General features: G+C 51.1%; 1 protein-coding gene across 1 annotated transcript in view; it reads left to right on the forward strand.

Annotated features, from left to right (window-relative positions):
• LOC131572617 (uncharacterized) overlaps nt 1-14,132 on the forward strand; it is a 75,989-nt gene that overhangs the window by 14,759 nt on the left and 47,098 nt on the right. Inside the window, exons 4-5 of the mRNA XM_058825866.1 lie at nt 4,396-4,467; nt 6,597-6,668. Of these exons, the coding sequence (XP_058681849.1) occupies nt 4,396-4,467; nt 6,597-6,668 (144 nt within the window). The remainder of the gene's footprint in view (nt 1-4,395; nt 4,468-6,596; nt 6,669-14,132) is intronic.

The raw sequence follows: 14,132 nt of genomic DNA on the forward strand, positions 1-14,132 counted from the left end.
CTTAGTGCAGTTGTGGAGAGGGCTGTGGGCTCCCATCAGCCTGCTGGTGCTTTGTGTCCCTCCTGCTGCACGCAGTGGGGCTGGAGTCTCTTCTGAGGCACGCAGGGGATGGGGTCCCTCCCGGGGTCCCTCCTGGGGCAGTCCGGCTCGGGGCTGCAATGGCCCAGGGGCACCCAGGGCCAGCCGCTGTGCCGGGATGGTGGTGCCGAGGGGTTGAGGTCCCGCTGCACGGGCACGGCTCAGGCGGCGCTGAGCACCCCGAGATGAGGGGCCACGGCCCAACACCGCCTCCATCGGAGCTGGGAACACAGACAGCCCCGCCGGGAGAGCGGTGGCACCGGGCCCCAGGCAGCGCCGGGGGGAGCGGAACCGATGCCAGAGGAGCTGTGGGGCCCGGCCGGCTCTCCGGGCCTGTGGGCAGCCCGGGCGGGAGCGGCTCGCTCTGTGCCGCGCTCTCCTGACAGCACAGGGCTCCGAGTGAGCGCCCGGCTCCTGCCGCTGCCTTGGGAATGCTGAGGGGGATTCGGGGCCGCAACTGAACTTGCCAGGGAGAGAAACCATTCATAGGAGACTTCTTTAGGCCTTTTTAAAGATGAACTGAGAAACAACTTCAAATCCCAGGCTAAACAGTGTGTTTTAATGTGTGCTGATTCCTTGGAGACGCTTTGTTTGTAACTCCACATCAGGCCCGTGGTGCCATTCCAGCGAGCACCAACACCCAGGAAAGAGCTCTGCTGCGTGTAGCGCGGCTGGGACAAGGGAAATGAGTTCACATCCCTACAGATGCCCGCTCTGCCTTCAGGGCTGTTATAAATGAGTAGCGGATTTGATGAATAAAGAAGAATTATACTAGAATCAAAATACAATTGTAAAAACCAGAAGCAAAAGTCAGATCGGCGCTGAACTGGGCGAACAGTGTCGGGTGAGGCAGGGAGGGGCTTGCTAGCACCACTTCACCATGCTTCACAAACTGCAATTGTCCCAGGGTGCTTTGTATATGTTTTCAGGCCTTTTGGGGGTCCCTTGGAATGCACCTCTTGCAGACAAATATTCCTGAGTGCATACCATTATAATCTTATTGGACGGAGGTTTCTTGGAAATATGCTTCTTGCAGACGAATATTCATGTTGGCCTTGCTCCATATCACTATAATCTCGTCCTGGAAATATGCTGGGATTCTTATCAGACAAGATTATAGCTTCAGCACAAATTTATTCATGCTATGGATCACTGTCCCCCCTCCCCAGTCCCCCACCTTTCTTTATTTGTTTATGAACTCATGCTTTTAGGATAAATTTTGATAAAGTTCTTTAATTTCATCATCAGTATTTACAAGACTTAACAACTACTTTTTCTATACTGCTAATCAGCATATCCAATTAATAATTTTTCATAAGATTGGTTATTCTGCTATTCGATTGTTTTTATTTGGATGCTCCATTCTATATCAGTGCAAGTGCCTATTGTATCCTGAGTGATATTTTGACTGTATAGTAGCTTAATGCTACTTGTAAAATACCTTTTTTCATGCTTTTTCTTGTTATCTGTTAAAATTCATTTTAATTGTGTTTGAGCTTCAAATCTGGCCAGAGCTTCAGCAGCTCTGCCCTTTCTATTTTCTTTCAATTCCATTATTTTAGTTATTTTGGATGTTCTCTTGGATTGGCCAGATTTTACTGTAGCTAAGTCAGGATCAATGTCATTGCTGCTATTGGCATGCTTTGGACAACAGAACGGATTAGTGGGATAAAACATGGTATGAGACAAGGCTGAAATAATAGCCCCATTCTTGAACATCATATTAAAAATCCTAATTTTTTTCCACCAAGCTCCCCCTCCAAACAATTGATCCCACCAAGAAGCTTGAAGGATAGAATTCCATTTTTGAACTGGTACATGTCCCACTTCCTTAATTTCTGCTGCAAGGCTTCTTATGCTTTCTCCATAGTCATAGTCAATGCTATTTCTACACAGCATTTGGATTGATTGAACTGTCTGCAGACTCCCCCTGTTAGCGTTCAGGAACACACATAATCGCAAATGATTATATGAAGGTGCTTTATTAAGAGCTCTGGGTGTCAGGGGTACACATACCCAAATCTGCCCCGACTTGGTTTTGAACTGAACATGTTTTACACTCTATCGTTACACATCTTACATATTAATTATTAAACTTACAGTGTTCTACTGTATGCATTGTTTTTACCCAAACATGGATTTCTCATGAACCCCCTCAACCCCCTAACACAGATGCTCATGATTCTTTAAACAATAATTCTATCTAATCACATCTAACAATTATATCATTTATCATATACTGATTACACAAGTGCAGTTTCACCCTATCTTTAGCAAGCACAAGGCCTAACATTTCTCAGGGCCTCCTTTTCCCAGGGCTTCCCAAGCTTAACTTTCTTTCTAAGTCCCCAAATTTTCTATGATTTTAAAACCTTTTACTATCACCCCTTCTGCTAACAAGTAGTCTAAAGCGATTCGGTTTTGATACATGAATGCTCACATTTGTGAATGTTGTTTAGCTAATAACTCGAGAGCATCAGAAGTATGATTTGATACGATTTCTACCATGGCTTGAAGTCTTATTAGTCGGTTTAATAGGTAAATTGGGGTCCAATATCCCCAGCTCCCACCTTGAGCCCAAGTTGCTGGACCGCAGTAAGCTATTATTCTTTCTGCAGGCCACTCATCTTCTCCCACTTCTGATTCCCTCCTGGTTTTGGAAACTCAAGATTCAGCTCTCTCTTTCCTCTGTCTAGGGTCTCATATAGGGGTGCTCCTTAACAGCTTGCTTGCAGAATTTGGTAGCACAAAAAAGGAGGGTCCAATCATTTTCAGAGCACAGGATCCTTTCCACCTGCGTGGTAATTCACTGTATGCCTTTTTCCCACATTTCCACTATATTCTCTTAGGTGCTTTCCCTTGGGCATTTACAGTTTCTGGTTTCTCCCAGTAATTCTTGAAGCCTTTTAAGGCTCACTAAGGATTAGCTCCAGGGCTTTTGTGCCAGCATAATTTAATTTGGTCATTCCATTCACTATTTGTCTTTTTCGTTTGACTCCAGTATCCAGTGGGGGTTTCTGGTTGCCACACTTTGGTATTACTATTTGAATTTATTGCTAAAGTGAATATACAAGGAGTATATCCCACTACTTCAGTAGATCTTTTTCCTTCTCTGCTGATACAAACTCTTCCAATTATTTGGTGATCTAAAACCCTCCCTTTGGGGTGTTTTAATGTTTTGGAAATTTGGGTGTGATTGGAGAGTGATAGTCACAAAACCCAAAGTTGCATCATGTTGGCGTCACCAATCTGTTATAAATGAGTAGCCAACTGGATTAAAAAAAAAGAATTTATTCTATAATCAAAATACAACTGTATTGTATAATCAAAATACAAAAAGGCAACAAGTAAAAGTCAGATCAGGAACCAGGCAGAGGCTGCTGTGACCAGCAGTTGAAAAACCCCAAAATAAAGGCTTTTTGCTTCCTGAAAAACCTCTGCTTGCACTGTGTGATTGGAACCCTCGCTCTATAGTTTGTGTCCTCTAGCGACACCTGACCAGCAGTGTCAGCAGGCAAAACCACGGTTTTGTTTAGCAATGGCCCATAGATGAAGTATAAGATTTGCAATCAGGGCAGTCAGATGGGAGTACACTCAGGGGGTACAGCCAAGGCCATGAGGTCACAGCAGGCTCTGGGGTCACACAGGTTGAGGTCACGGCAGGATCTGAGGTCACAGAGGTCCCACAGCCCTGTGGCTGCACAGCACCACAAGGACGGAGCAGTCAGTCCTTGACTACAACTGTTGTGGCAGCAGCGGCTACAGCAACAGTGGTGGTGGCAGCAGTGCTGACACTGGGACAGCGGTTTGAGGACATTGGTGGCAGCAAGAGTTGGAGGACCGGCAGAGGGCAAGGCACCATGGCCTTTCCTCTGCGCCTCTTCCTCCTGCTCCTCCTGGCAGTGGCCCTGCCTGACAGGGCTGCCCAGGCTGCTCCCTGGCGAGCACAGGGAGCAGGTGAGCCCGCGGCCTGGCTTCCCTTTCCCCCGACAGCGCTTCCTTCACCCTGGGAAGTGTTGAGGATAGTTTTCCCCAGAGCTTAAGAGAGGGTTTCCTCCTCTGTGGGAGGGAGAGAGTCCCCAGGGGCCCTGGGCTGCTGGAGCCACCCCTCCAGGGATGTTGCACTGGGCCTGCAAAGGGGGTGGAGAGTGACCAGAGCCAGCCCAGAGCTCCCCAGGCCCCCCTGCAGCTTTGGCCATGTCCATTGACATCTGCCTGCCACGGCCTTCCCCAAACCCCTTGCAGTGCCCAGTTTCCTAAAGCACAAGGGGATCCCAGCACACCATGGACATGGCTCTGATCTGCGCTCCCTTCTAGATGGGAATCATGACATGGATTATCCGGAAGTCTTGATGAATGACGGCTTGAAATTCTTGGAGGATGTCGGAGGCAAGTTCTCAATACAACTCAATACAATTTCCTGCCAGAATAACCAGTGTCAAGGTGGCAAGAGCTCAGCCATGTGCCATTCCCCTTAACATAATCTCAGGGGTGATGGATTCTGGAAAGCTTACCCCACTCCCTTCTTGAGCCCTGAGTGATTCCACAGGATCACTGTCAGTGGGAGGAAGGAGCTGTCAATCTTCTTCCCATGTGCAATGCCAGTGTCTCCTTCCATGTGCTCTGTGCAGCCACGGAGAAGAGCAGAGAGGGAAGGGGCCAGGCCCAGGGCTGTGGCCCAGGGCTGTGCTTTGCACGGCTCCTTTGGTAGACCTGAGGATCTCCTACAGTGCCATGGTAGCTGTTCTGTCCTTCCTGTCGTTGCAGCCAAGCCTCTTGGTGAAGGTGATGCAGCTTCTCGACCCACACCCAGGACTGAGGCTCTGGGAGGTGGTGAGGGTAGGTCAAGGCATATCCCCCTGGGAGAGCTGCCAGCTCAGAGCCCAAAGCTTGGCCAGGGCGGCATCGCTGCAGGCGCCAGGACAGAGCTGTGTCACTGTGGCACGTGTGTGCCCTCGGCCTGCGCAATCCTCTCACCACTCCTGCAGCTCAGTGCTGCCCGTGCAGATCAGCAGAGATGAGAGAAGCTTCTGTGGCTGTTGAGTTACAGGTGTGTCTGCAGAGAGGACTTTCCCAGCTCCTTTGCTGACTGGTGTGCAGAAGCCCCACTTCCATCGCAGGGGTGAGTAGTGTCTCCCTGCTGAGCCCACAAGAAGAGCACTGGTTTTGTGGGATCCACTGGGAAATGGAAATATTTTCTGTTGAGGTCCTCCGAGAGAGAAGGACAAACGTACAGGAGAGAAGGAATCCCTGCAGTCAAACGACATCTGGAAACAAATTGTGGAGGAACTGCAGAAAGGGCCTGGTGGGTCCATGTCCCTCAGCCTCCTCCTGAGACTCAGCAGCCATGGGCTTTTTCTGCACATCTGGACACGCTGTGTCCAGCACAGCGGGAAGGGATCCATGGCAGCCTCGCAGCCCCACTGCTGCTTTCATGGCCTGCAGGGCTGTTTCCCAGCCTGGCCTGGCTGCAGCTTCTCCCCAGCCTCTGAGGGAAGGCATTTGGCATCAGCTGACAGAGAGCCTCAAGTGCTCCACAGCCCATGCACACCCTGATATCTCCTGCAATTTCCTAATCTCTGGGTACATCAGGAGATGCTGCTGTTTGGAGGAGGAAGTGCTTTGGCCCAGTCCCAAGAGCCTGGACATTTTCCTGATCCTTAACCATGCCTTTGACAAGCATTGCCTCCGTAAGATGCCACCACCCCAACGGGAAATGATTCCATCTGATTCAGCTCTGCCTCTTCCTTTCTGCAGAAGTGGATGAAGAGGCTGTGCTGAAGGTGGCGTTTCCCGGAGGAAGCAGTGGCTCATTGGCAGCCTCTGCCGCAGGAAGGGAGGCCATGCCAGGCACAGTCATAGGAGGTAATTGCTGTGCTTCTGAGCCTGAGCCCTGCTGAGGCTTGAGCTGCCATCACTGCTTCTTGGCAGTGCAGGCCCAGCCCAGACAAGACTGGCACAGCCCAGAGGAATTATCCCCAGCAGGCTCAGGACACTTGGCTACTGAGCAGTCCTGCTGGGGTCCCTCCATGGGAGACACATCCCATAACCTGGCAGTGGCTGCAAAGGGGTGCCCATGGTAGGGAATGGGCAGAGGGGGAGGGCAAGGCTCCACTGCATCCTGAGAGTTCCTGGCTCTTGCCCCTTGGGCTGCAGGAACTGTCCCAGCAGAGGGAGGGCAGGATGGATGGGGTGGGGAAGGGATATTTGTGGCACTGCTGACTGCTGTTTTCCCCAAGGCTTTAAGGAGGGTTTCCTCTGTGGGAGGGGAGAGAGCTCCCAGGAGCCCTGGGCTGCCCCACTTTCCTCTCCAGGCATGTTGCACAGGGCATGGAAAGAGGGTGGAGAGTGATCAGGAGCCAGCCCACAGCTCCCCTGGCCCCTCTGCAGCTTTGGCCACGTCCATTGACATCTGGCTCCCATGGCGTTACCCGACCCCCTTGCAGTGCCCAGCTCCCTAAGGCAGAAGGGGATGCCAGAGTGCACTGAAAATGGTTCTCATGTGCACTCTGTTGTAGATTGGGATAGTGATATGGATTATCTGGAAGCCCTGGTGGAAGATGGCTTGAGATTCTTGGAGGATGTTGGAGGCAAGTTCTCAATTCCCCTTTTTATCTAGAGAATAATCAGTGTCAAGGTGGCAAGAGCTCAGCCATGTGCCATTCCCCTTAACATAATCTCAGGGGTGATGGATTCTGGAAAGCTTACCCCACTCCCTTCTTGAGCCCTGAGTGATTCCACAGGATCACTGTCAGTGGGAGGAAGGAGCATTTAGCTGTCAATCTTCTTCCCATGTGCAATGCCAGTGTCTCCTTCCATGTGCTCTGTGCAGCCACGGAGAAGAGCAGAGAGGGAAGGGGCCAGGCCCAGGGCTGTGGCCCAGGGCTGTGCTTTGCACGGCTCCTTTGGTAGACCTGAGGATCTCCTACAGTGCCATGGTAGCTGTTCTGTCCTTCCTGTCATTGCAGCCAAGCCTCTTGGTGAAGGTGATGCAGCTTCTCGACCCACACCCAGGACTGAGGCTCTGGGAGGTGGTGAGGGTAGGTCAAGGCATATCCCCCTGGGAGAGCTGCCAGCTCAGAGCCCAAAGCTTGGCCAGGGTGGCATCGCTGCAGGCGCCAGGACAGAGCTGTGTCACTGTGGCACGTGTGTGCCCTCGGCCTGCGCAATCCTCTCACCACTCCTGCAGCTCAGTGCTGCCCGTGCAGATCAGCAGAGATGAGAAAAGCTTCTGTGGCTGTTTAGTTACAGGTGTGTCTGCAGGGAGGACTTTCCCAGCTCCTGGGTTGGTTGCTGCACCCAAGCCTGACTCCCATCACAGGGGTAAGTGGTGTGTTCCTGCTGACCCCACAGGCTGAGCACTGGTTTTGTGGGATCCGTTCCTGGGAAAATTGAAATACTTTCTGTTAAGGTCCCCCAAAAAGATAGACACAAGATACTGGAACTAAAAAGTCTCTAGAATGAAATGATCTCCTGAGAAAAACAGAGAAAGTACTGCAGGGAGGACAAGGTGGGTCTATGTCCCTCGGCCTCCTCCTGAGACTCAGCAGCTGCAGGCTTTCTCTGTACATCTGGACAAGCCGTGTTCAGCACGGCAGGAAGGGATCCATGGCAGCCTCGCAGCCCCACTGCTGCTTTCATGCATTAGCATCAGCCGACAGGGAGCCCAAAGTGCATCTCAGGCCATGCACACCCTGAGATCCCGTGCAATTGCCTGGTCTCTGGGCAGATCAGGAGGGGCAGCTGTTTGGAGGAGGGTGTGCTCTGGTACAAGGCCCAACAGCCTGGGCATTTTCCTGATCTTTACCTGTGAATTTGACAAGCGCTACTGGTTGAAGATGCTACCTCTCCAATGGAGAATGTTTCCATCTGATCCAGCTGTCCCTCTTCTTTCTCAAGTGATGGACCAAAAGGCTAAGTACAAGGAGGCACTTCCTGGACAAAGCAGTGGCTCATTGGCAGCCTCTGCTGCAGGAAAGAAGGCGATGCCAGGCACAGGCCCAGACACAGGAGGTAATTGCTGTGCTGGGCTCAGCCCTCGGTGGGGACGTGTGGCAGCAGCTCTCCTCCCAGGGCTGGTCCTTGCACGGCCTGGCAATAGCCAAAGCTAGAGGTGCCTCAGGTCTGAGGCCTCTGGAGCTCATTCCCAGCCCCTGGGAAACGGGTCTCGTTCACCAACATCTCTCCTGCTGCAGCTGCTCCCGGAGCTGGCCCTGAGCACCCAGAGGCCCAAGGCACAGGAGCGGCCCTCAGTGGGCGCCCTGCTGTGAGCCCAGGGCCACAGCCAGCCCCTCCTGCCAACTGGGCAGGGCCTGCCCTGGCTGCTGGCAGGGCCTGGCTCTGTCCCCTTGGGCTCAGGGAGGTGTGACGGAGCAGGGAGTGGCAGGGGTGGCAGTGGCTGTTCAGGGATGGCTTTGGCCTGAGTCCCTGGAAGGAGCCACTGGCCAAGCAGCTGCGCTGCCCCCGGGCTCTGCTCCCGGCCTTCTGGGCTTTGCCGGGTGGCACAGCCTGTGCCAAGGGGCAGCAAGGTGCCCGCAGGCCCCAGCTCTGGGGGAAACAGAGAACGGCCGGGCCATACCCACCATGCTGCCAGCTCAGCAGCGGAGCACGGCACAGACTCACACTGCCCATTGCTTCCACAGATGCAACTGGCACAACACACATTCCTGATTCTCAGAAGGGCATTGAAAGGGGTTCCTGTCAGGGAACACTCTGTTTGCTAGGGATGACAGCAGGCCTGCTTTCTTTGGAGCTTATCTTCATATTGTCTTCATTCTGCTTTGGAATCTGGTATGCCTGCAAGAGAAAACGGTGAGTGTTTTGTTCATCTTTCCCTTAAACAGCTCCTTTGAAAGTCTATTGCAGACAGAAAACATTCTCACTGAGGCTGCTGTGGACTTGTGAGTAGTCAGTAGCTGTCCAAATAACTCTGCTGAGAGTTCTGCAGCTGCCCAGGGCTTTCACTGGTCTCTTAACTGTGGGGCCTTGTCCTGGGGAGCCCACTCGGGCTGCAGCCAGTGCTGGCTGCCACTGAGGCTGCCCAGCCAAGAGCAGCCCCAGGAGCAGCAGGCAGAGGCAAAGCAAGGCAGGAAGGAAGAAGAGAGGGGAAGAGATTGGCCTTGAAAGGCAGACACGCTCTGGGGCCTGCTCCTGGCCAGGGACCCTGCCCAGAGCCATCCCCTGCCTGTCGGGGCCTTGAGGGGCAGCTGTCCAGCTGGGCCGAGGTGTGCCAGCAGCTTCAGCCGTGCTGGGGAGCCTTGGCGGCTCTGGGCCCCGCTGGGCAGGAGGGTTCCTTTGTGCCAGTGGCAGCTGGGGGCCTCAGCCGCCTCCTCTCTTCACAGGAGCACTTCTGGAATGCAGCTGAAGGACAGTGCCTGCCCTACACACCCGGACAGCCTGAGCAGCTCCTCTTCAGTAATAAGGGCCTGGGCAGCTCTCTCAAGAGCTCTGAGAAGAGGACCCCAGAGCAGGCATTCCAGAAAAGGAGGAATCTACCTATAACCCTGTAGATCTTCTCCCCATGGGTATCCCCAAGGTGCCTTCAGTCCCTCTTTTGATCTTCCTCTGCCCCAGCCTAGCCCATTCCTTAGTTTTTGTAGAGACCCCAGGACCAGCCCAGCACCCTCCGTGCCCCAGCTGAGACCAACATGGTGCTTCCTCTGCCCCTGAGCCCCCTGGCCCTGCCCTCTAACCAGCACTGAAGGTGAGCCCATCTGCCAGTGTAGGTGATGGCCCCTTCATCTGTTCCAATAAAGAGATGGAGCTGTTACCCCAGTGTCTGTGTGGTACCGCCAGCAAAGCCCACACAGCACCAGCCCTGGCTGAGCTCCATGTCCAGGAGCAGGCGGGGCTGACCCCGGTGTGGGCAGGCAGGAGCCAGGCTGGAGCTGCCATGACCAGCGGTGGGGTCCTGAGGGCTCGGGGAGCCCATGCTGAGCATCCCAGGGCTGAGGGCACTTTTCCTTCAGTGGCATTACCTGGGCCTGGACCTCCTCCACTGGCATGCCCAGGAAAAGAGTGAACCATCAAGAGCATCTCCACGGATGCAGTCTTACCAGCAATGTCAGCAGGAAAAACAAAGTTTCTCCCTAATTAACACACCCTTGATAGGTCCTAACTGGTGGGCCATCAGCAATCCTGCAGGGTGCTGCACAGGCTCTGCTCCTCTGGGCAAGGGCCAGAAGGGAAGGGAAGGGCCACGTAGCTGTGGGCCCCAGTGGGGCTGATGAACAGCACTGGAGCACAAGAACCCAGCTGCAGCTACACTTGATTTCCAGGTGAAAACACTTGGTGTAGCTGGGCTGGGCTTCCCTGTAAGGCCCGTGGGGGCTTTGGAGTGCTCCATAAGGTGCACGGCAGGGCTGTGTTCCCTTGTGTGACACACAGGGATATTTTAGGTTCCCTCCAAGATACGGAGGGCACTGGGGTTCCCTGTAAGTCATGCAAGGGATTTGGAATCCTGTGTGAGGCGTGCAGGGGGTTTGGAATCTTTCCCAAGGTGTGCAGGGTGATGGGGGTCTCTCCTGAGGTACATGAGGGGGGATTTGCATTCTTAGTGCAGTTGTGGAGAGGGCTGTGGGCTCCCATCAGCCTGCTGGTGCTTTGTGTCCCTCCTGCTGCACGCAGTGGGGCTGGAGTCTCTTCTGAGGCACGCAGGGGATGGGGTCCCTCCCGGGGTCCCTCCTGGGGCAGTCCGGCTCGGGGCTGCAATGGCCCAGGGGCACCCAGGGCCAGCCGCTGTGCCGGGATGGTGGTGCCGAGGGGTTGAGGTCCCGCTGCACGGGCACGGCTCAGGCGGCGCTGAGCACCCCGAGATGAGGGGCCACGGCCCAACACCGCCTCCATCGGAGCTGGGAACACAGACAGCCCCGCCGGGAGAGCGGTGGCACCGGGCCCCAGGCAGCGCCGGGGGGAGCGGAACCGATGCCAGAGGAGCTGTGGGGCCCGGCCGGCTCTCCGGGCCTGTGGGCAGCCCGGGCGGGAGCGGCTCGCTCTGTGCCGCGCTCTCCTGACAGCACAGGGCTCCGAGTGAGCGCCCGGCTCCTGCCGCTGCCTTGGGAATGCTGAGGGGGATTCGGGGCCGCAACTGAACTTGCCAGGGAGAGAAACCATTCATAGGAGACTTCTTTAGGCCTTTTTAAAGATGAACTGAGAAACAACTTCAAATCCCAGGCTAAACAGTGTGTTTTAATGTGTGCTGATTCCTTGGAGACGCTTTGTTTGTAACTCCACATCAGGCCCGTGGTGCCATTCCAGCGAGCACCAACACCCAGGAAAGAGCTCTGCTGCGTGTAGCGCGGCTGGGACAAGGGAAATGAGTTCACATCCCTACAGATGCCCGCTCTGCCTTCAGGGCTGTTATAAATGAGTAGCGGATTTGATGAATAAAGAAGAATTATACTAGAATCAAAATACAATTGTAAAAACCAGAAGCAAAAGTCAGATCGGCGCTGAACTGGGCGAACAGTGTCGGGTGAGGCAGGGAGGGGCTTGCTAGCACCACTTCACCATGCTTCACAAACTGCAATTGTCCCAGGGTGCTTTGTATATGTTTTCAGGCCTTTTGGGGGTCCCTTGGAATGCACCTCTTGCAGACAAATATTCCTGAGTGCATACCATTATAATCTTATTGGACGGAGGTTTCTTGGAAATATGCTTCTTGCAGACGAATATTCATGTTGGCCTTGCTCCATATCACTATAATCTCGTCCTGGAAATATGCTGGGATTCTTATCAGACAAGATTATAGCTTCAGCACAAATTTATTCATGCTATGGATCACCGTCCCCCCTCCCCAGTCCCCCACCTTTCTTTATTTGTTTATGAACTCATGCTTTTAGGATAAATTTTGATAAAGTTCTTTAATTTCATCATCAGTATTTACAAGACTTAACAACTACTTTTTCTATACTGCTAATCAGCATATCCAATTAATAATTTTTCATAAGATTGGTTATTCTGCTATTCGATTGTTTTTATTTGGATGCTCCATTCTATATCAGTGCAAGTGCCTATTGTATCCTGAGTGATATTTTGACTGTATAGTAGCTTAATGCTACTTGTAAAATACCTTTTTTCATGCTTTTTCTTGTTATCTGTTAAAATTCATTTTAATTGTGTTTGAGCTTCAAATCTGGCCAGAGCTTCAGCAGCTCTGCCCTTTCTATTTTCTTTCAATTCCATTATTTTAGTTATTTTGGATGTTCTCTTGGATTGGCCAGATTTTACTGTAGCTAAGTCAGGATCAATGTCATTGCTGCTATTGGCATGCTTTGGACAACAGAACGGATTAGTGGGATAAAACATGGTATGAGACAAGGCTGAAATAATAGCCCCATTCTTGAACATCATATTAAAAATCCTAATTTTTTTCCACCAAGCTCCCCCTCCAAACAATTGATCCCACCAAGAAGCTTGAAGGATAGAATTCCATTTTTGAACTGGTACATGTCCCACTTCCTTAATTTCTGCTGCAAGGCTTCTTATGCTTTCTCCATAGTCATAGTCAATGCTATTTCTACACAGCATTTGGATTGATTGAACTGTCTGCAGACTCCCCCTGTTAGCGTTCAGGAACACACATAATCGCAAATGATTATATGAAGGTGCTTTATTAAGAGCTCTGGGTGTCAGGGGTACACATACCCAAATCTGCCCCGACTTGGTTTTGAACTGAACATGTTTTACACTCTATCGTTACACATCTTACATATTAATTATTAAACTTACAGTGTTCTACTGTATGCATTGTTTTTACCCAAACATGGATTTCTCATGAACCCCCTCAACCCCCTAACACAGATGCTCATGATTCTTTAAACAATAATTCTATCTAATCACATCTAACAATTATATCATTTATCATATACTGATTACACAAGTGCAGTTTCACCCTATCTTTAGCAAGCACAAGGCCTAACATTTCTCAGGGCCTCCTTTTCCCAGGGCTTCCCAAGCTTAACTTTCTTTCTAAGTCCCCAAATTTTCTATGATTTTAAAACCTTTTACTATCACCCCTTCTGCTAACAAGTAGTCTAAAGCGATTCGGTTTTGATACATGAATGCTCACATTTGTGAATGTTGTTTAGCTAATAACTCGAGAGCATCAGAAGTATGATTTGATACGATTTCTACCATGGCTTGAAGTCTTATTAGTCGGTTTAATAGGTAAATTGGGGTCCAATATCCCCAGCTCCCACCTTGAGCCCAAGTTGCTGGACCGCAGTAAGCTATTATTCTTTCTGCAGGCCACTCATCTTCTCCCACTTCTGATTCCCTCCTGGTTTTGGAAACTCAAGATTCAGCTCTCTCTTTCCTCTGTCTAGGGTCTCATATAGGGGTGCTCCTTAACAGCTTGCTTGCAGAATTTGGTAGCACAAAAAAGGAGGGTCCAATCATTTTCAGAGCACAGGATCCTTTCCACCTGCGTGGTAATTCACTGTATGCCTTTTTCCCACATTTCCACTATATTCTCTTAGGTGCTTTCCCTTGGGCATTTACAGTTTCTGGTTTCTCCCAGTAATTCTTGAAGCCTTTTAAGGCTCACTAAGGATTAGCTCCAGGGCTTTTGTGCCAGCATAATTTAATTTGGTCATTCCATTCACTATTTGTCTTTTTCGTTTGACTCCAGTATCCAGTGGGGGTTTCTGGTTGCCACACTTTGGTATTACTATTTGAATTTATTGCTAAAGTGAATATACAAGGAGTATATCCCACTACTTCAGTAGATCTTTTTCCTTCTCTGCTGATACAAACTCTTCCAATTATTTGGTGATCTAAAACCCTCCCTTTGGGGTGTTTTAATGTTTTGGAAATTTGGGTGTGATTGGAGAGTGATAGTCACAAAACCCAAAGTTGCATCATGTTGGCGTCACCAATCTGTTATAAATGAGTAGCCAACTGGATTAAAAAAAAAGAATTTATTCTATAATCAAAATACAACTGTATTGTATAATCAAAATACAAAAAGGCAACAAGTAAAAGTCAGATCAGGAACCAGGCAGAGGCTGCTGTGACCAGCAGTTGAAAAACCCCAAAATAAAGGCTTTTTGCTT

The sequence above is a fragment of the Poecile atricapillus genome, chromosome Z (genome assembly GCF_030490865.1).
Source record: "Poecile atricapillus isolate bPoeAtr1 chromosome Z, bPoeAtr1.hap1, whole genome shotgun sequence".
NCBI lineage: Eukaryota > Metazoa > Chordata > Aves > Passeriformes > Paridae > Poecile > Poecile atricapillus.